Consider the following 21,924-nt stretch of genomic DNA (forward strand, 5'->3'; position numbering starts at 1 on the left):
TTCGAGTCTCCGGCCGGCAGGAATTGTAGGTGGGGGGAGTGAATGTCCAGCGCTCTCTCCACCCTCAATACCACGACTGAGGTGCCCTTGAGCAAGGCACCGAACCCCCAACTGCTCCCCAGGCGCTGCAGCATAAAATGGCTGCCCACTGCTCCGGGTGTATGTTCACGGTGTGTGTGTGTTCACTGCTGTGTGTGTGCACGTTGGATGGGTTAAATGCAGAGCACGAATTCCGAGTATGGGTCACCATACTTGGCTGAATGTCACTTCACAATTTGCTGATGCTCGCGAAAGCGTGCAATCGCTTTCTTATGCGAGCTGTTTTTTTAGGTTTCACTTTCAATGCATAGCCTACAAAGCATGTTTCCAAGATTCGGAATAGGAGGCATCAGTTACTGTAGAAGATTTGTCATCAACTGATTATAATGGGTTCTCTTGGTGTAGACACACTTTTGGTGTAGACACGGGAAGTGTAAACACGGGAAGTCGTGGCCTAATGGTTAGAGAGTCGGACTTGTAATCCAAAGGTTGCGGGTTCGAGTCTCCGGCCGGCAGGAATTGTAGGTGGGGGGAGTGAATGTCCAGCGCTCTCTCCACCCTCAATACCACGACTGAGGTGCCCTTGAGCAAGGCACCGAACCCCCAATTGCTCCCCGGGCACCGCAGCATGGCTGCCCACTGCTCCGGGTGTGTGTTCACGGTGTGTGTGTGTGTTCACTGCTGTGTGTGTGCACGTTGGATGGGTTAAATGCAGAGCACGAATTATACTCGGGTCACCAACGTGTGTGTGCACGTTGGATGGGTTAAATGCAGAGCACGAATTCCGAGTATGGGTCACCATACTTGGCTGAATGTCACTTCACTTTAGATATGGATTAAATCACACATTTTAGGCTGGAAATATCCAGAATTAGGTAAAAAAAAAAAAGGTGTCAATGGAAACGAAGCTAGTGAAACACACAAGCCATGCATTGAACATAGAAGCATAATGCTCATCCAAACAGCGCCTGTCGTGTGCCCTCAGCTTTTTGAGCTAACTACATTTTTTTAATGTAACCAAACACCAAAACAACATTGACAGCATCAGAAACAAACCAGTAAACTGATGTCCAGGGGCATTTTTTTTAAAACCGTATTAAATGCATGCATCATGAATATGGAATGCCACGTTCTTAATTCCAATCGATAAATTCAGTTAAAATAATAAAGGGCTGTTACTAGTAAAAAGTCAGTGTCAATAAAAGCCATCAGAGACATCGTTACTGAATGCATTTACACTGCAATTAGCCAACAAATGCATAAAATGTTATGAAATTAATGTTTTAAATTTTGAAGGCAGAAATCAGGGCTCTGAATTCATGCATTTAATACGGTTCAAGGAACGAAAACGAAAACCAGAAACGAACGAAATTGACTGGAACCGAACCGGAAACAGAAACTAAATAAAATTTTATAGTTCCGAACAGAATCGAAAATTTGAAATATAAAATTAATAACGTTATTTTATCGTTCCATTTAATATTTTAAATTTGCTGTCAACCAATCACGAATTCAAGTAGTACAGACTATACAAATGTGATGCTGACGCATCCATCGAGTGAAATGCCCGCCCGTGCTCAGCTGTGAACCCTAGTCGCAATGGCAATGAATTCTGCTACCATCTGTTTTAATGGAAAATCTGACAGGGCAGCACAAATCATCAGAACACCGGCGTTAGCGTTTATCCGACGTCAGTGTAAGATGGATTCAACAGATCTTACACACCAGCAGTGCTTCGATGAAAGTAAAAGCCAATAAATAATATTTTAGTAGGCTATACGTCGAGAATATGGAAACATTTGGATTCGTGCCGAGTGAGAGAGGTAGGCATCAGTTTCACCTTTAATTTGTTTTTGGAATGACGTTTTTATAGCCTATAGGCTATCCTTAAGTTTAGAGGATTTGTTGTGGAGAGAAACTAATTACTGTGTTTATTAGGGATGTGCGGGTCTAGTCGACTAGTCGGTACAGCTCCTACTAGTCGACACTGAAAACAATAGTCGATTACACGAGAGAAAAAAAAAAAACCCAAAAAACATTTTATCATTCAAATTACCATCATTTTAACATTACATTTTAAAACATTTTACATAAGTTAAAATAAAACTTTTGAAAAAGAATACATATCAAAATATTTAAATATTTTTAAAAGCATATCTGGGCAGAAACTACATTTTTACCTCAGACCTCTCATGCCTTGTCTTCACGTCAGTTGCGGCGAGCTTAGAATGACCACACAAAAGACCTATGCGTTAGCTTGGAGGCTAGCCAAAGCCAGCAATGTCAATCTTTCATACGTCGCTGCGGTCCGTGATCCCATGCACGCGATCTATTCTTCTAAACGAAGACCCACTTCGGTGGTGCTGCGGGATTTCCAGGCTCTTTTCGAAACTCTCTGCGTGCCTGTGACTTCAGTTCCTGCCGAGCGAGTTTTTTTTGTTGTTTTTTTCAAGTGCAGAATCGTCTAGTCCAGTCTTTCGCCAGACCACATTAACAAATGTGCATGGAGTAAGTAAAACTAGCATTCTTTTGTTTTTAGACAATATAGCCAACATGAAGTAAATTTTTTTTTAAAGCCATTTTAATGCTATTCCTTGATAAACGTTCCTATTTTTTTTTTTACTTTTGTTTTTATATGTTGGCTAACTTTATATGAAAATGAAGAATTCTGTCAGTCTATTGATTGATTTTCCATTTCTGCATTGCTCCAGCCGATCTGAATAGATAAGCTATGCACCGGTTTATGTTGAGTGTTAGAGCCCTGCAAAATTATTTTTATAATGTAGACATCTATCGATTAGTAATGAAAAAAAAAAGTCACCGCGCTGGTGGAAACAACAGGAGACCACACGACTGAGAGCAGCTCGATGGTGTTTAGTGTCCCGCAGCAGCAGCAGGTGACTTCAGCGCAGCGGAATAGTTCTGCGTTCAAATGCACGCAATAGGCTAAAGCTTGCTGATAAACCCCAGCAAACATAACCATGAATGTGTCTGCGGGAAATAGTAAGGAGATATTTGAACTATTTACTAATAAACTAATGTTTTCTGAGTCCGTGTCGCAAGGATGAAGTTGCTGATCCTGACTCACCGTCTCCTCATTAGACGTGCCTTTAGAGAGAAATTAATCTTTATTGATTATGATTAAGATTATAATAGAGTTTTCAATTTTTATTTCGTTAAGTTATAATTTAAAGCTTTCTATAGATATATTTATCATGTCTGTGAGGCATGTATTTGCTCAGCTTCGGTTCATTTTTATGAAGCGCTCCTGTTCAAGATGAGACGGCAGAAAGCGCATCATGTTTGTTTTCTTTGTTTTATAAAAGAACTACCTTTTGTTGGTATTGTGAGTGCGCACAAATACAAGTAGACCCTTTACAGGTCGGAATGATGTATTATTCTTACCTTTATCAAACAAACAAACAAACAAAAAATGACGGCGTAGGCTATTTTAATTTGTTTCCACTGAAAGCAATCCAAGTGTTTGCTGGTGCCTCCATGTCCTGCAGAGCGCGCTTTAGCTTCCACTCTCCGCACAAACTTACATATAGGCTAGCGCACATTATTATTATAGCAGGTTTAACGTTTAAACATTGTTATATACTTGAACTGTTTTAGTATATCTATAGATTTTATTTTAGGCAAGTCGTGATGATATGAGAAGGCTAAATTTATCAAATATAGGCTATGATCAGCTCATGCCGCTGGCCGCTTGGTAGTTACTTTAAAAAAAGAAAAAACGTATAGGCTATTTAATTAACAAAAATGCTCCCAACGTTTTTCTAAATTAACTTAATAAAAAAACAAAACGAAATGTAATAATTTTGCCATTACACACAAAACGGTATTATTTTAATAGCCGAAACAGTAGCTAGTATAAACTGTTTTAGGAGAAGGGGGAAAAAAAGGGCCCGGGTCGGAAATTCTGATAAGCTGTCGGACGTGGGCCGGGCCTAGCCTGAGCGTCTCGGGCCAGGGCCGGGCTAGGGCCTAAATTTGAGGGCCGTGCAGGGCTCTGTTGAGTGTATGCTCTTTATTTTTTCTGTTTAACGACCGCCTAATATTAAATGATGATAACGCGAGGCAAGCATAATCATGAGCTATTTTTAACTGAATTAATTGAGGGATTTGACAGTGTGATTCAAAGATTTAAGTATTTCAAGTGTAGGCTGTTATATAGACACACGCACTTTTTTTTGCCATTTTTTGGGGGTTTCTAGCTTTTAGACTAGTCGTAGCGCACATCCCTAGTGTTTATAATGTTTGTAAACATTTTTGATTTACCGGCATTTTAGCCTACATCATTTCTGAATAATAGGCTAATAAAATGCAGGCTTAGCCTTTGTTTTTTTTTTCCCTCAAAACATTTTATACAAGTAGCGTTTTTTTTGTTTTTTTTACAATTTGCAGCAAACATCTTAAAAAAATTATTTAATGTCTTTAAAGCATTAATAGATTTTTTTTTTATTTTGTTTAGTAGCCTACATTTAGAAATGTAAAAATCTAGAAAAGATGATGCTGTATAGCCTATTAGCGCAGCGGGTTAAGATACCATCTCTTTCTGTATTTTTTTTTTTTTTTGTGTAAATAAAACGCAGTACTTTATTATTATTATTATTATTATTATTATTATTATAGGCAAAGACAATTTTAAAAATAACGTTATTAACCGTTATTTTTTCTACTCAAACCGGTTTCGGAACGGTAATAATACAGAGGAACGCAGGAACGGAAACGTTAAAATATCGATTCTGCTCGGAGTGAACCGATTGACATTTTTTTTCGTTTTCAAGCCCTGGCAGAAATATGTCTGTCAATCAATTAAATTATACGTTTAATATGAAAATAAAACAGACACTAGGTGGCACCAAGTCACTGTCTTAACGAGTGAGTTCAATCCATTCAACTGATTCCTTCAAATAGGTAAAGCTGATTACGAAAACACCACTTGTTGCCGCTGTGGATTTGTTTCTGTGATAATTATATGTGGGCCTAACATGTTATTTAAAAATATATATATATATTTTCATGACAAAATGATCAAAAAGATGGCAGGTAGGGGACATGTTCGGGGAAACATTTATTTATTGTTTATAATAATAAATAAATAAATACGCAAATATATATTTCACTTAGGGGCCTAATTAACCTAACGAAAGAAAAAGCTGTTCCACAGTTAAACAGTTCAAATAATCGTGCTGCCGTCTCACACAACATGGTTATAGGCTATTCCTTAAAAATAACCAATGACTTTTTAAACCGTTTAACCGGTCCTGGAGAGCCCACAGTCCTGTAGAGTTTAGCTTCAACATTAAAAACTCACCTGCTTGGCTTTAACCCTAGATCTTGATTGACTTGTTCTAGTGTGTTTGATTAGGGATGGAGCTGAAGTTACTGTGGCTCTCCAGGACCGACTTTGGCCACCCCTGGTTTAATCGAATTAAAATTCTTACTGTCGGTTTATAGTTAAGCTACACTGCCTATAGCCTACTGTAGACCCACGCCAAGCTTTGATGGGAGCACTGAGTGTTACGGATTCTATTAGTGTAAATAGCATATCGCTAAGAAAATATGCTATTTGCACTTAGTGCAAGCATCTATCGCTATTTACACCTAGTGAAAATAGCCGCTGCCTTAATTTTATTTTGGATATGCTAATAATAATAAATAATAAATAGCCTAATAATAAAGAAAGGAAGAATATTAGGCTACATATTGGCCTGCATGGTATGTGCAGTATGGGTTAATATAATAAATCTTAATTCTGCACTTCTTAAAAAAAATAATAATAATATCCATTTCTGAATATCCAAGAAATGGCTATATGGTCACGCAGGTTCGTGCATTAAACGCATGGCCACGAGAAATAAATGTTGTTTTCTCAACATAAGTAGTTGTTTCCCCGAACATGTCCTCTACCTGCCATCTTTTTGATAATTTTGTCATGAAAAGATTTTTTTTTTTTTTTTTTTTTAAATAACACGTTAGGCCCACATATAATTATCACAGAAACAAATCCACAGCTGAACCGCGGCAACAAGTGGTGTTTTCGTAATCAGCTTTACCTATTTGAAGGAATCAGTTGAATGGATTGAACTCACTCGTTAAGACAGTGACTTGGTGCCACCTAGTGTCTGTTTTATTTTCATATTAAACGTATCATTTAATTGATTGACAGACATATTTCTGCCTTCAAAATTTAAAACATTAATTTCATAACATTTTATGCATTTGTTGGCTAATTGCAGTGTAAATGCATTCAGTAACGATGTCTGATGGCTTTTATTGACACTGACTTTTTACTAGTAACAGCCCTTTATTATTTTAACTGAATTTATCGATTGGAATTAAGAACGTGGCATTCCATATTCATGATGCATGCATTTAATACGGTTTTAAAAAAATGCCCCCTGACATCAGTTTACTGGTTTGTTTCTGATGCTGTCAATGTTGTTTTGGTGTTTGGTTACATTAAAAAAATGTATTTAGCTCAAAAAGCTGAGGGCACACGACAGGCGCTGTTTGGATGAGCATGATGCTTCTATGTTCAATGCATGGCTTGTGTGTTTCACTAGCTTCGTTTCCATTGACACCTTTTTTTTTTACCTAATTATGGATATTTCCAGCCTAAAATGTGTGATTAATCCATATCTAAAGTGTGTCTACACCAAGAGAACCCATTATAATCAGTTGATGCAGTGACTGTCCACACGGGAAGTGACGCGAGGCGACAAATCTTCTACAGTAACTGATGCCTCCTATTCCGAATCTTGGAAACATGCTTTGTAGGCTATGCATTGAAAGTGAAACCTAAAAAAACAGCTCGCATAAGAAAGCGATTGCACGCTTTCGCGGGCATCAGTGCATGCGAAAACAGATTGCACGCTTCCCAGCTGAAACAACCCCCTACGTGAAACTGAAATAATAACCCGTGATATTTTGGCCATATTGCCCATCTAAGTCATTGATCCCACACTATCAACAGACGCGTCATGTAGCATACACTTCTTGTACTTCGTTTGGGCACAACAAGGTGTCACTGTGGCCTCAAAGCTTACCCCTCGACTACTCTGGCTCGATTGCTATTCCTGTGGTATAACAAGCTCTCCTCATTACCCTATGGACAAAGAAATGTAGAAATAAATAAATGTGGGAATGAATAAATTTGGAAATAAATACATAAATATGAAAATAAATAAATAAATGTATAAATAAAATAAATAAATGTGGGGGAAAAAATGAAAAAATACATAAGGAAATAAAATTATAAATAATTATAAATTTTTGCTTTTTTTACATTTCTTTGTACATTTATTTATTTATAATTACGGCAGGATTGGCATTCCATATCTGCCTACACTGGACGCTATAAAGCAACCACTGAAAATCATTTGAAATTTGTAGCATAAATAGAACGCGGCGGGAGTTTTCTGTCGTAGATTTGTCGCGCTCACAGCATCCAGTGTAGACAGGTGATGTTCAGTTCTTGAACGAATCGTTCTTTTGTGCCGGTTCTCAGGAAGTAACCGGTCGAGCCGGTTCACAAATCGAACTGACTCCAACTTTAGTTCTGAGTTGAAGACGCAGGAAGCACAGCCAAAGTAGCACGTCCAACTCAACAAGAATCGAATGAGCCGGTTCAACCAACTGTCGAAGTTTGCTGAGGATTACCGAGGACTCAACAAATCCCGAATGAGCCGTGGTGAAGTTTGCAGAGGATTACCGAAGTTTCTGATGAGAGAGTTGACGATACTGTGCAAGCCTGAGGCGCGTACTGGAAATATGCATATTATTTTGACTACTATTAATTTACATTTTATTAAAACCTGCAAAAACCTTTGTCGAGTGATATAAATAAATACAATATTTTATAATATAAATAATTATAATTATTATTATAATAGTTTATAATAATAATAATTTAATAGTTCATATTAATAGTACTATTAATAAATACAAAATACTATTAATAGTCATTTAATAGTTAATTATAATAGTAAATAATTACAATAGTTTGTGCATGCATATTATATTTAAAGTTACTTAAGCAAAAAGTTTTTTTTAAGATTTTTTTAAGATTTTAAAAGGAGCTTATTCATTCTTTATACTGTAGACATATAGAACAAATCTGCAATTGTGCATCAATGTCTGTAATGTGTGCTGCAGGTGTGAAAATTTTAGGAATCTTATTCAAGTTGAAGGCTAGTCAGTGTTGGTCATTCAGTCGTATCTGACATGGATCCGCGAATGATACTGTGACCACAACCACCATTAACTTAAGTGAATTATATGGCAATAATCAGCAATATGCTTTCACACAAATAACTTAATTTTTTTAATGTTTCAATATGTGTTGACACAAATTACTTATTTGAATTTTTCATTGATACAACATGCCACTGAGTTGTTAGAAAAGAAATGCATAGAGACTGAACTGGTTCAATGAGCCGATCTGTCTGAAAACAACCGGTTCGCGGAAATGAATCGGACATTGCATCACCAGTGTAGACAGCATCACTGATTATAATGACTTCTATAGTATTTTGTTGTGCCGCTCGCATCCGGTGTAGGCACGGTGTAAAATTGGTTTTGCTTGGTTTCACAGAACTAATCGTTGCCTGGGTTGCGTACATATGTGTGAGGTGGAGCTATCAAAATAGGGGCGAGACCCTTTTGGGGTAGGGGCGTGTTTGTTTTGGTGATTTCAAATATCAACATTGGCTACCAGAAATGGCTTACTCCACCTTTAATATAATCAATATCTACAAGTAAAATCATTTCAAAGTGTATAACGTGCTTTTGTGAACTTGACAATTAGCTAGCAATTAGCAAATTAGTTTGAAATCGTCAAACATGTTACTGTCATCCCTGTTACTTTTCAGGGTAGCAGGTTTTGACATGGGTAACAGGGATGACATAGATTAGGTGTCACCCTGTTTTTAAAGATTGTCTGTGTACAATTCAAACATTTCGGTCACCCTCTGTATATTATTGAGATATATCATTCAGTAGCATATGAGCATCAGTTACATTTTTAGTTAGTATTGTTGGTATTGTTACTAGATTATTAGATTATTTACATTTATCTGACGCTTTTATCCAAAGCGACTTACAATAGCTATATATGTCAGAGGTCGCACGCCTCTGGAGCAACTAGGGGTTAAGTGTCTTGCTCAGGGACACATTGGTGTCTCACAGTGGATTCGAACCCGGGTCTCTCACACCAAAGGCATGTGTCTTATCCACTGCACCATCACCACCTCCTACTATTTACACCTCCTACTCGTTACTATTACTATTGTTGTTAATGACTGGGATAGGATGATCAGTCCCAATTAAACTTTTTTTTTTTCTTTTTTCTCCATAACTCAGTCAATAGTGCATTCATGTAAATTCAGTTACATACAAGAGCAGCAAGGTGACTGCAGACTCTCACCCCAGACTTGCAGTGTTCAAGAAAGCGAAACCAAATTTCAGCATCAAGGTCTTGGTTTCAGCATCTTGTTCTAGTTTCAGATGGTCACAGAAAGACCAAGATCTGATCATCTTCCTTGCCTAATAATTGAACCAGATCAGTATATTTTAAGTTCTGTGAAGGGACACAGACTGTTCTGTGAGGGTACACAGACAAACAGTTGGAACGCATCATCTAATCACAATACTCTTAAAACATTAGATCTCTTAGAAATGTAATGTGCCAAATCAGCAATGAACTGACTTTAACTGAAAAATTAATTGTTTACTATTGTCATACAACTATGCCAAGTAAGTGCAAAACAATTTAATGCAATTTAAAATCTTAAAACTTTACAGTATTATGTAAACAAATATGTGCAGTGTGCTGAGGAATGTGTGCCCTGTCATCCCTGTTACTCTGGTCAGTCCTGTGACAATGACATCAATCCTGTTACTGTCATTAATTTCATAAAAAAAATTTAAAATTATTTGATACAGCCTTCCAGGTTTTTCCATTGTAACTTTAACTATTTTATTTTTAACAAAATCCAAAATTAGGATGTTCTTGGTCATCTGAATGACAAATACATTAATTAAAATTAGAACAAATCAAAAATTTGATACAATCCCACTGAAAAGAGGGGCTAAAATGCTGCTCATATGTGTGAAAAGAGGGGCTAAAATGCGGCTCATATGTGTGAAAACTATCACATAGTTCTAATTAAAGGGGAAATAACAGTTTCACCCAATCTAATGTTAATCTTGAGTACCTATAGAGTAGTACTGCATCCTTCATATCTCCAAAAAGTCTTTAGTTTTATCATGTTTATAAAAGAAAGATACAGATTTACGATTCTTTCTGAAAACAAGTGGGCGGAGCTAAAGAGTGACGAGCACTTGAGCGCCGATTGCCAACAAAACAGACATTTGATGCCGTTTCACTTACTGTCTGCAGTTCTGAATCATGGATCTGGATCTTTTATAGCTGGGACCGCTCCATCTTTCAGAATCAAACGATGTGCAAATCCAGCGTTGAACTGAGCCTTGTTTATAAAACGTTCGTCAACAAACACACTTGCAAAACTCCATTGCTGCCCAGGAAAAACAAAATGCATCCACTGTTTACGTAACGCTGGGTTCTTTGGGAAGCTGAACCAAGGTTATCTTTCCCTGACAACCAAAAACACACTTCTTTAGAGGCATTCTTCCCGAGCGAGTCCCATGCAGTGCTGCCTAACGAAGCTCTTGCTCTCCCGCTGGTCTATGTGTGTGCGGGCGCGCTGTTCCAGGAGAAATGTCCATATAAGGAGTTCCACCCTTCATTATGTCATGAAGAACCATGATGAAAAAAAAAACTTTCCAAAACTTATAAGAAACCCGGAAGCGTTTATTTGGCACAGAAATACTCTGTTATACGTCCAAATAGTTTTTTGAAACGTTGGCCATGTTTAGCATGAGAATCCAACTCTTTAACAGGGTAAATAACTCAACATGCATGAAACAGCATTGGACACCCCCCCCCCCCCCCCCCAACCCCCCCTCCTTAAATTATAGTATCTAGTAACGCTTGTGTTAGTAACAGGGTTGACAAAAATACTAAAACTTGAGGCAGAAAAATAGTCATAAAATAATCAATTATATAGCCTGAGATGGCACACTACAGTTTCTTGTCATTTGAAGGTGTCTTCATTTCATGGATATTTAAAAAATGTTGAATAAAGGTATTTAATTATTTAAATTTTAAATTAATTTTAAAAGGCACCAGTTTCGTGAAATGACATGAAGTTGGGTGGCATTATAATAAGCAACTTTGCTAATAAATCCACAACCATACATGATAGTATCAAACTTCTTGTTTCTACTGAACACGTTAAATGCTTTAAACCCTAACACATGTACAGTATATTTCATTATTTGTTATCTGCCATTCTAATATTCAGGAAAAAAAGGGGAAAAAAATCTTATCAAGTGAATTTTGAACCATTAAATTTAGCAGATACAATCAGACAAATTTGTTGGAGTTGCCCATTATGACTAAAATGCACTTTGTGCCCACACATTATATAGGCAAACTTCTCAAAACTTTATCATTTGGAGAACAAGTATCAGTGAGATCAGTCATATCTGTCATAGCAAGCAGAGATCAAATATGAACATGTTCACTGAATCTTTTCAATTGTGATGGCAGGACTTTGTGTTCTATGCACCACGACTGCGAATCAACAAGCGCATCCTGGCTTTGTGTATGGGCAACCATGAGCTGTATATGAGAAGGAGGAAGCCTGACACCATTGAGGTGCAGCAGATGAAGGCTCAGGCCAGAGAAGAAAAACACCAGAAACAGATAGAGAGGTGACAATGAACACTACATGACATAATTTACATAAAAGATAAAAATGTAAAGAAAATAAAGTTTGTTTTTATTTATGCTTAGTTTACTTAGTGTAAGAAAGTAATTCTCAAAATTCATATAATAGTCAAAAAATTCTAAATAATTTCTAAAGCTGTTGTCACCAAAAGGAAGCTTCTAGGTCTCCCTGTGGTTTTCTGCCCAAAAAGTTCTATGGTTTTTAGATGGTCATGAGTATTAGTATTGTATTTTTACTGTTTTAAAAAAATATATTATTATTAAAATGTTACTATTATTAATTGATTATTTAATTATGATTAATCACTGTTCATATAAGTTATAGACTGAATTTTTACCTACTAGAGCTTGCTGATTAACTAAATCATATGTTTCAGATGTTTACCTTGATGACGGATCAAGATGCACTTAAAATCATTATTACAAAAAGTTGGATGAACTTACATTTCTGAAAGTTACAATGGTTACTATGCCTCTGTGTATTGGTACAAAGTAACTTTGAAGATTTGCTGCATAAATCACATTTACTGTATCCTCCTGTCTCCAGAGCTCAGCTTGAGAACGAGAAGAAGAAACGAGAGCATGCAGAAAAGGAGAAGGAGAGAATAGAGCGAGAAAAGGATGAGTTAATCGAAAGACTGAGACAGATTGAGGAACAGACGATAAAAGCACAGAAAGGTACAAACACATCTGGACTTCACTGTGCAAGTTGATTCCTCCCTCTAATGCCAGGAAGTTTTCAAGATGGTTTTGCTTCAGGACTCAAATTTTGCACAATACCAAAATTGTTATTGCACAATAATAAACCATGTCTTTCTTAACAGTAAACTGCATGGACTTGACAAAATGAGAAATTTAAAAAAATTTGAGAAAACTTTTATAAATGCATATTGAGCATTTACAGTACAAAATGTGATTTGCAAGTTTAAAAAGTGGAACAAACACATTGTACTAGCCGTATTGCCAAGTTGAATTTGTATGAAAATAGTTCATTTTTGACAACCTAGACAGTCAACATCAATTTATTTTCTTAAATTTTTTTCTTAAATCTTCAGGATAAAAATTGAATTTTTATCCTATTTATTTTCCTATCCATTATTTTGTTGTGTTGGTGGTTGTTAGTTTTTATTTGTGTCTTGTAGAGGTTCAGAAATTAGGATTTTGGTAGAAATGTGTTATATTCCAAGCTGAGAGCAGCAATAAAAAAATAAGTGATGTCAGAGGCTAAATGACTTTCTCCACATTAGTGGAGCGTCATACTAACTAAACCTAAATCTCTCGCCTCTCGTAGGGCTGTCTTCTGAGGAAGGTAATTTTCTTAAACCAGAAAAAACACTCTGAAGTCCCTTTAAAAAAAATTAAAATAAATATATATTGTTTCCTTTCACATCCTCCTCCTGAGTTCCCATGTTTCCCATTAGCTAGATTTCTTGCGGTTTTTGGGTTGGTTGCTGATTTGTCTGTGTTTGGCATAGGAAAGATATGAGGGATCTAAAGAACAATCTCCAGCTACACAGACATTTTGTAGTATCATGTCAGTGTTTATGATGCCTCATGTGGTTGCCTGTTGAAGTTGTCCTCATAGAATTTGCCTTCCTGATAAGTGTACTGATGTAGATGTTAGATAATTAATGGCACTTCCCTTAATTCTCCAACATCTACATCAGGAAGTTAAATAATGCTACTTTCTGCTACCATTCCGATTAATATAACCAATACACGTTATACTCTATGTGTGTCTGTGTTTGTGTAGAGCTGGAGGAGCAAACACGCAAAGCTCTAGAGCTTGAACAAGAACGAAAAAGAGCAAAGGAGGAGGCAGAGAGGCTGGAGAAAGAGAAACAGGCAGCCGAGGAGGCCAAGGCAGCACTGGCCAAACAAGCAGCTGACCAGATGAAGAACCAGGAACAATTGGTAAATCTCCTTGACCTTTTTTGTATGAACAATCAAGAACTAACTGAACTAATCAATAAAATAGCTAATAAAAAAGTTGTCAATTAAATGGAAATAAATGTATAAATAAAGAGATTAAAAACTGGCAATACCCCTGGTACACGTGGATACATTGCTGAGTTGTATAAAACCTTTTGAGAGCGTCCCTGTATGTAATCTTGGTTGAATAAGGAAGGAATATGGTGAGTTAGTAGCTGATGCTATTGAAACACCCCCCTGGTGTAACGATTGTCTGAAGCCAATATAGAAACACGACAATTTATTGACTGCTGCTGCACTAGAACTAGTGAGGTTTGATCTACAAATAATGTCTCGCAGCTTCCATGTTTGATTCACTCGATGTTTCTCCTTTTATATCTGAATAAATTTGTCTACAAGATGGCGCCGCACACGGTTTTTCCTGTTTTTTTGTTTTTCAAACATAATCAGTTTCATCAGTTCACCAGGGGTGAACTGCTGAACATTCGGCAGAACACACCACAAAATCTACTACCGGTTTTCGATTATTCAGACGTTTTGCTGAACAAAGTAGTTAGCGGAGCATCAGCGCTGATCAAACGCTTCAGGACTTGCAGACGGGGAAAGCGAGCCAGCGTGCTTGTGAAGCTTAGACTGGGTGGATTTCGAACACCATTGCCTAGCATGCATCTGGCAAATCTCCGCTCTCTACCCAACAAAACGGACAAACTTCTTCTGTTACCAAACAAATAAGGATTTCTCACACTCTGCTGCTCTTTGTTTCACGGAAACCTGGCTGAATGATGCCATACCGGACAGCGCATTAAATCTGCTGAGTTTCCAGCTGTTCAGAGCAGACGGGGACGCAGAATCAACAGGGAAACCGCGCGGCAGCGGGACCAGTGTTGCCAACTTCTTTCGATGGAAAGTAGCTAAAGCCAGTTTGAAAACTCGCTAAATGCCGCTAGATGACGTCATACGCTAATTAGCATATCCATGATGTCATCGCGTCATATTGCCTTTTACATTTGTTTTGTCTCTCTGTGCTGGAAAAAAGTCGCTAGGGGGGTCTGAAAAGTCGCTAAATCTAGCGGCAAAGTCGCTAAAGGCTTGTTCACACTACAGGATGTTAAGCACGATTTAAGCCCGATTTGTAAGTTAACGAGCTCGCCGACAGGTCGGGCTGTAATCGGGGGAAAATCTGCGGGTGATCGGCGCTCCGCGATCTTTGTGTGAACTACACAACAATGCATCAAAGACGCTCGCTGACGTGTCGCCGACACCTCACCGACGCCAAACAAATATCTAGCATGCCAAATATCTGGACCGGTCTGCCGACTCGACATCACGTGGTGTCAGGTGTGGTGATGAGCTACAGCCAATGAAAGAGCAAGGCATGGGTTGAGGTCACCGGAAGAAAAACAGCAGCAACTTCGCTTAAAGAAAAGGCTTATATTTTTGCACATAGCGTCTTTCACAGGCTTTTGACTGCTCACACTACACTCCTGTTCTCACGCAGTGAAAAACACATCGCAGAGCAAAGAGGAAACACACACCAACAGAGAAGACAGAGCAGGTTATTGCTGATATGAAACAAGGTCTCAGGACTCTCAGCTTTTAAATCGAGTCATTTTTAAAGAAATTCAAACAATAAATACCTTTTTGTGGCTCTTCAATTTGTCGTGACAGATCACTGTATTGCCTCAGTTCAAATACGTGAACCGATCGTCTTTTCATATTTACTTAATGCATGAAATGAACATGAATAAACATCAGAAGGTGTTTAATTTCAACCCCGGAACACACCATTTTAAGTCCACCGAAGTTAATCTACTCCTGTCTGATTTGTGGTTAAGGTTAGAAGAGATACAGCTGCGGCTGCTGGGCATGCGCATTTACATATTTTCCGAGCCCACAGTATAACGTGAAACCTATGAAAATGGTTTTAAAAAGCACATAGCGCCATAGTTTCATCACTTTGCGAGTGTCGCAGTGACGGTCTTTTTGCAGTAAAGGACCTGTCATAGTTTAATGAGTGGGAAGATGACATGAAGCTCGCGGTTAACCTGCATTGAAAACAGATGAGCGCACATGTGCATATACAGCTCCCATTCGGGGCAAAGTTCTCTGGATTTTGTCCACAGAATGATAAGAGCATACTTTTTAACATATTATTTTATTATTTAACACTCAGCATTTAACTTTAGCGCTGCAAGCAATGCATACAGTGCATGACCAGATTTTCTGGTAAGCAAAACAAGCACTTTTAAATACCTCAGTTTATTGTCGTTACCGTGGCAGCCAACAACAGCACAGCTTAACCCTCCGCACATATTTATATTTAGTTATATTGAAAAAGTTTCAATTCAGTAAATTTTTTTCACCCCGTTTTAACATGTATTTCTACATGTTAGGCCAGCTGTCAGGCAAGATGGCGGATAGCAGCGGCGGCACATAATATACATGTTCTAATTGGTCAGATCACCTTTCAATCAAGTTCTTTGCGAACGGTCAATTCTCGCGTTTTCATGACAAAACGTGGTTTAGGTGTTAAAGAAGATGTGCTGTCCTGATCTAGAAGCGCTCTTCATTAACTGTAAACCGTTCAATTCGCTGCGGGAGTTTCATTGGTTTATTCTCGTGAGTGTTTACATTCCTCCACAAACGCACATGAGCTCAGCTTTACAGAAACTCACTGATCAGATCACAGAGACAGAGCAACAACACCCAGACTCTGTTTTAATCATTCTTGGGGACTTTAATAAAGCCAATCTCTCCCGCGAATTGCCAAAATACAAACAGCATGTTACATGTCCCACCAGAGACAGTAATATACTGGATGACTGTTACACATCAATAAAGGATGCATACCACTCTGTCCCACGGGCAGCTTTGGGGCTCTCTGACCATTGCCTGTTTCATCTTATACCAACCTACAATCAAAAACTTAAATCTGCTAAACCTGTAGTAAAAGCTATAAAGAGGTGGACCAACGAAAACAGAGTGGGTTTTACAAGTCTGTTTTTGATTGCAGTGATTGGAGTGTTTTTTAAGCTGATACCACCGATCTGGACGAACTCACAGAGACAGTGACATCCTATATTAGTTTCTGTGAGGATAGATGCATTCCAATCAGGACTTATTTAAATTCAACAATGATAAGCCATGGTTTACAGCAAAACTCAGACATCTTCGTCATGCCAAAGAGGATGCCTACAGAAATGGGGACAGAGTCTTGTATCATCAGGTCAGGAAACGCAATGAATAAGGAGATTAGAGTGGCTAAAGTTGGAAGATCAGTATACTTCCAATGACTCCGCTTCAGTGTGGAAAGGTCTGAAAGCCATCACCAACTACAAGACACCATCCTCCAGCACTGAGGTGAATCAACAACTTGCTGAAGAATGAGTTTTATTATAGATTTGAAACCCCCCACACCCATCCTGACCATCACTCTACACAACCTTTAACACCTCCTGTAACCCCCCTCTCCGCCACGCCTGCACTTCAGATCAGTGACGAAGATGTGCACCAGGTCTTCAGAAAGAACAAGAGAAGAAAGGCTCCAGGCTCAGACGGTGTCACACCAGCCTGTCTGAAAACCTGTGCTTACCAGCTGGCTTACCATGTGCTGGCTTACCTTACCTGTGCTTACCATCTTTTCACAGATCTTCAATAGATCTCTGGAGTTGTGTGAAGTCCCTTCCTGCTTCAAACGCTCCACCATCATCTCCGTTCCAAAGAAACACAAGATAACAGGACTTAACGACTATTCGAAAAACTGGTTCTGGCTTCTCTGAAGGACATCACTGGACCCTTACTGGACCCCACTGCAGTTTGCTTACCGAGCAAACAGGTCGGGGGATGATACAGTCAACATGGGACTGCACTTCATCCTGCAGAATGTGGACAAATCAGAGACTTATGTGAGGATCCTGGTTGTGGACTTGAGTTTGGCCTTCAACACTATCATTCCAACACTCCACCAGACCAAACTAACCCAGCTCTCTGTCCCTTGTTTTGACATGAATTTCCCCAGCTGCTGCCTATCTGTCAGTGGATCACCTGCTTTCTGGCAGATAGGCAGCAGCTAGTGAGACTGGGGAAATTCATGTCAAACAGCCACTCCACCAACACTGGTGCCCCTCAGGGATGTGTTCTCTCCCCTCTGCTCTTCTACCTGTACACCAACGATTGCACCTCTAAAGACCCCTCTGTCAAGCACCTGAAGTTCGCAGACGACACTACAGTCATCGGTCTCATCCAGGACGGCGACCGGTCTGCTTGCAGACAGGAGGTTGAGCAGCTGGCTGTTTGGTGCAGTCTTAACAACCTGGAGCTTAACACACTCAAAACAGTAGAGATGATCATGGACTTCAGGAGAAACCCCCCTGTACTATCCCCACTCACCATCAGACAGCACTGTGGCTGCAGTGGAGACATTCAAGTTCCTGGGATCCATCATCTCTCATAACCTGACGTGGGACACTCACATCGACTTCACTGTGAAAAAAAGGCCCAACAAAGGTTGTACTTCCTTCAACAGCTGAGGAAGTTTAACCTGCCACAGGAGCTGCTGAAACAGTTCTACTCAGCCGTCATTGAGTCTGTTCTGTGCACATCAATAACTGTCTGGTTTGGTTCAGCAACAAAATCAGACATAAGAAGACTACAGAGAACGGTTCGGACTGCTGAAAGGAGTATTGGTGCTCCCCTGCCCACCATCCAAGAACTGTATACATCCAAAGTGAGGAAAAGGGCTCAGAAAATCACTCTGGATCCCTCATATCCAAGATATCCCCTTTTTTAACTTTTGCCATCTGGCCAGTGCTACAAAGCCCCAAATACCAGGACAGCCAGGCTCAAGAACAGTTTCTTCCCCCAGTCAATCTACCTTATGAACAGTTAAATGTACCCCACATTATGCAATAAAAATGTGCATTGTGTATTTTTTTTATTCTCATCTTATTTTTATTGTCTGTGTGTTGTTGTCTCTGTGTACTGGAAGCTTATGCCACTAAAACAAGTTCCTTGTATGCGCAAGTATACTTGGCAATAAAGCTCTTTCTGATTCTGATAAATGCTTAAAGGGGTAGTTGATTGTGATGTCACTTTTTTAACTTTTTGATGTCACTTTAGTTAGTGTGTAATGTTGCTGTTTGAGCATAAAAATATCTGCAGTTACAATGCTGAAAGTTCAGTGCAAACGGAGATATTGTCTTTTAAAATTATGGCAGTTTAATGCCTACAGTTACAGCTGGTTGGGACTACAACTGAAATTTATATAAACCCCGTTCCCGGGAACATGCAACAAAGGGGCCGAGGCCACTGCTTTAAGCAGTCCACACACTAGAGGATTTTAAGCCCGATTTGCACCCCCGAACGATTGGGGGGGGGGGGGTCCGATCCGCGGCCTATCAAACATGTTTGATATTTACGACTCTTGATCGGGTTGCCTCTGACATGATACCTGCGATAGCCAATGAGAGCGAGCAAGCATCACATTTGTTTTCTTCTCTAGTCACTTTGGACTCGCGAGTCTCCGTGAGAGCTTGTCACTGTTAAATCGTCCCTACAATCGACAAGTATGTGGTCTCACAGTCTGGTCTAATCGTCTAGTGTGCGTGTTCAGAGGATTATAAGGCTAATATTGGTCTTCATGTCTGTGGTCTCCCGTGGTTTTAAAATCGTTCCATTTTCCATCAATTAACTGTGTTCCAATTATACACTTTGTGTATAGACAGATATTTTTCTAAAACTACAAGAAGCGTTAAACATGGATGGCACGTGGTTGCCGTGGTAGCGAGCAATAGTTGCTGGCAAACACTTCTTACTGTTACAAAATGTATAATTACTTTTCAAAAATGCTACAACGTAATCATGTATTCTGATGTATTAAAGCTTCAATTAGTATAAAACCGTATATTCAAAGCAAATATAAGCAGTAGCATTTACAAATAACAGCGTACCTAAAAGTATGAGACAACAAACAAAAAACATAACGATCCTCTTCATTAATATTCTCTGGGTTTCAATCGGGCTCAAATTAATAAGCAATATTGACAGCGCCATTGTTTATGATATAACTGGAACACATTCTCAGGTGAAAGGGCATGACGTTTCTGGACGTACACAAGGCAGTTTAGCGAATCACAACACACTGGGCCAGCTAACCAATCTGAGCCCATTGCGTATTTGTGAGGGAGGGACTTAAAAAAAAAAAAAAAAAGGTTACTTTATGCTTTGCGGAGTAATAACTGCACAACTGCAATAGATATTAAATCACAAAAAAATTATTATTGTTACAGCGACCATTATTATCTCATTGACATCTTTATTGCACATTATCGTTATTGATAAAGTATAACGTTTCTTATGTCATTGTATTTAGATGTTTTATTTAATGTCTGAGAATGTATTTGTCACACATAGAGGCAGACACATGTGGTTAATATTGGTGGTACATGGGTCTTGTACTGAAATGGTCAGCAATTGTGGGTGTACTGTGCGTGTGGGTGCTGTAACGGTGCTCTGCTTGGTTTTTGCAGGCAGCTGAGTTGGGAGAATTTACTGCCAAAATCGCCCTGCTGGAGGATGCCAAGAGGAAAAAGGAAGAGGAGGCAACAGAATGGCAGCATAAAGTAAGATACATATACTCTTTTTATACATACTTCATATACATGATGCAAATTGTCCTAGCCCACGGTTCAATAAATACCTTGTTTGTTTGTTTTTTAACCACAGTTTTTAGTATAGTTCTTTTTTATTATTTAAAAAAAATTATTTTATCTATTTAAAGAAAAAAAAAACTCCAGTACACTTTAATTAAAACTCCAGTACAAGTCAAGTCACCTTTATTTATGTAGCGCTTTTAACAATACAGATTGTGTCAAAGCAACTCCAATATCAAAATAGGAAAATAGTGTGTCAATAATGTAAAATGACAAGATTAAACACTCAATTTTCAGTTAAAGGCATTTCATTATTGAATTCAGTGATGTCATCGTCCAGCTCAGTTCAGTTTAAATACTATCTGTGCAATCAATCGACGATATCGCTGGAAATGAAGTGTCCCCAACTAAGCAAGCCAGAGGCGACAGCGGCAAGGAACCAAAACTCCATCAGTGAAAGAATGGAGAAAAAAAAACCTTGGGAGAAACCAGGCTCAGTCGGGGGGCCAGTTCTACTCTGGCCAGATGAACCAGCAGTTCAATTGCAACTGCAGCAAAGTCAGATTGTGTAAAGGACTCATCTGGTTCCTGAGGTCTTGTCCCGATGGCCGTCTAGGTGACGAGGTCGTCACTGGGGATCTGTCTCTGGGGCTACTGTACACTGTAGAAAACCATGGATTATCATATGTCTACTTCAAATTTATTTTGAGAGGAGTATTATTTTTATGGATTGGCCATTATTTTGTGCTATAAACACATGTAATGCCTGTTTCATTCATACTGGACGCCTGAGGACCCCCTTACGCTGAAAATCCACATATGCATTACTGAAGAAATAGAAGTCACACACATCCCTAATATGGACAAAAGCATCCAGCTACACTTTGAATAATGACATTCAAAAAGAACATTAAGACAATAAACATTCTATTGTGACAATGTTTATCGGTGTTCTTAAAACCACCAAGTATTTTAATAAATACGTATACTTATAATTCATTGCTAACCAACATAGTCTTTATTACAATATAGAATATATTTCTGCATCATTCTGTGATAAGCTACCACATCAGATCAGGAAGTAAATTATTTTAAACATATGTCTGATATTGTAGTGTAAAAGCATGTTATAATATAATTTTTTTGTTGAACAAAAGGTTTAGAAACGCTCTCCTTTTTCTGTTTCTTGTTTTGAATTCTGCGCGTGGACAGAGCGTAGTTCATACTGACAAATCGTACCAGCATATTTTGAGGTCAAAATGCATACCCGCTACGCAGAATGCGTACAGGTTGGCAAGTCTGCATGTACTTTCTATATTGTTAGGATTAGGGTTTGACTTTGGCTTACTTGCATGTAATTATGCATAATCTATTATTATAATAGTAACATGTAACAAGGACATCTTAAAATAAAGTGTTGCCGAAATTTCTTTCATCTTAATATTTTCTTTAATCTAAACATGTGAGGTCTTTGTACAA

General features: G+C 38.5%; 1 protein-coding gene across 2 annotated transcripts in view; it reads left to right on the forward strand.

The window, feature by feature from the left end:
- The window catches only part of LOC306873920 (radixin), a 132,814-nt gene that overhangs the window by 106,074 nt on the left and 4,816 nt on the right, over positions 1-21,924 (forward strand). For both annotated transcript variants that reach the window (XM_079423481.1, XM_079423482.1), the window contains exons 10-13: positions 11,684-11,847; positions 12,411-12,541; positions 13,617-13,777; positions 20,323-20,415. In XM_079423481.1, coding sequence (XP_079279607.1) covers positions 11,684-11,847; positions 12,411-12,541; positions 13,617-13,777; positions 20,323-20,415 — 549 coding nt within the window. The remainder of the gene's footprint in view (positions 1-11,683; positions 11,848-12,410; positions 12,542-13,616; positions 13,778-20,322; positions 20,416-21,924) is intronic.

The sequence above is a fragment of the Barbus barbus genome (assembly GCF_936440315.1).
Source record: "Barbus barbus genome assembly, chromosome: 8".
In the NCBI taxonomy this organism is placed as follows: Eukaryota; Metazoa; Chordata; class Actinopteri; order Cypriniformes; family Cyprinidae; genus Barbus; species Barbus barbus.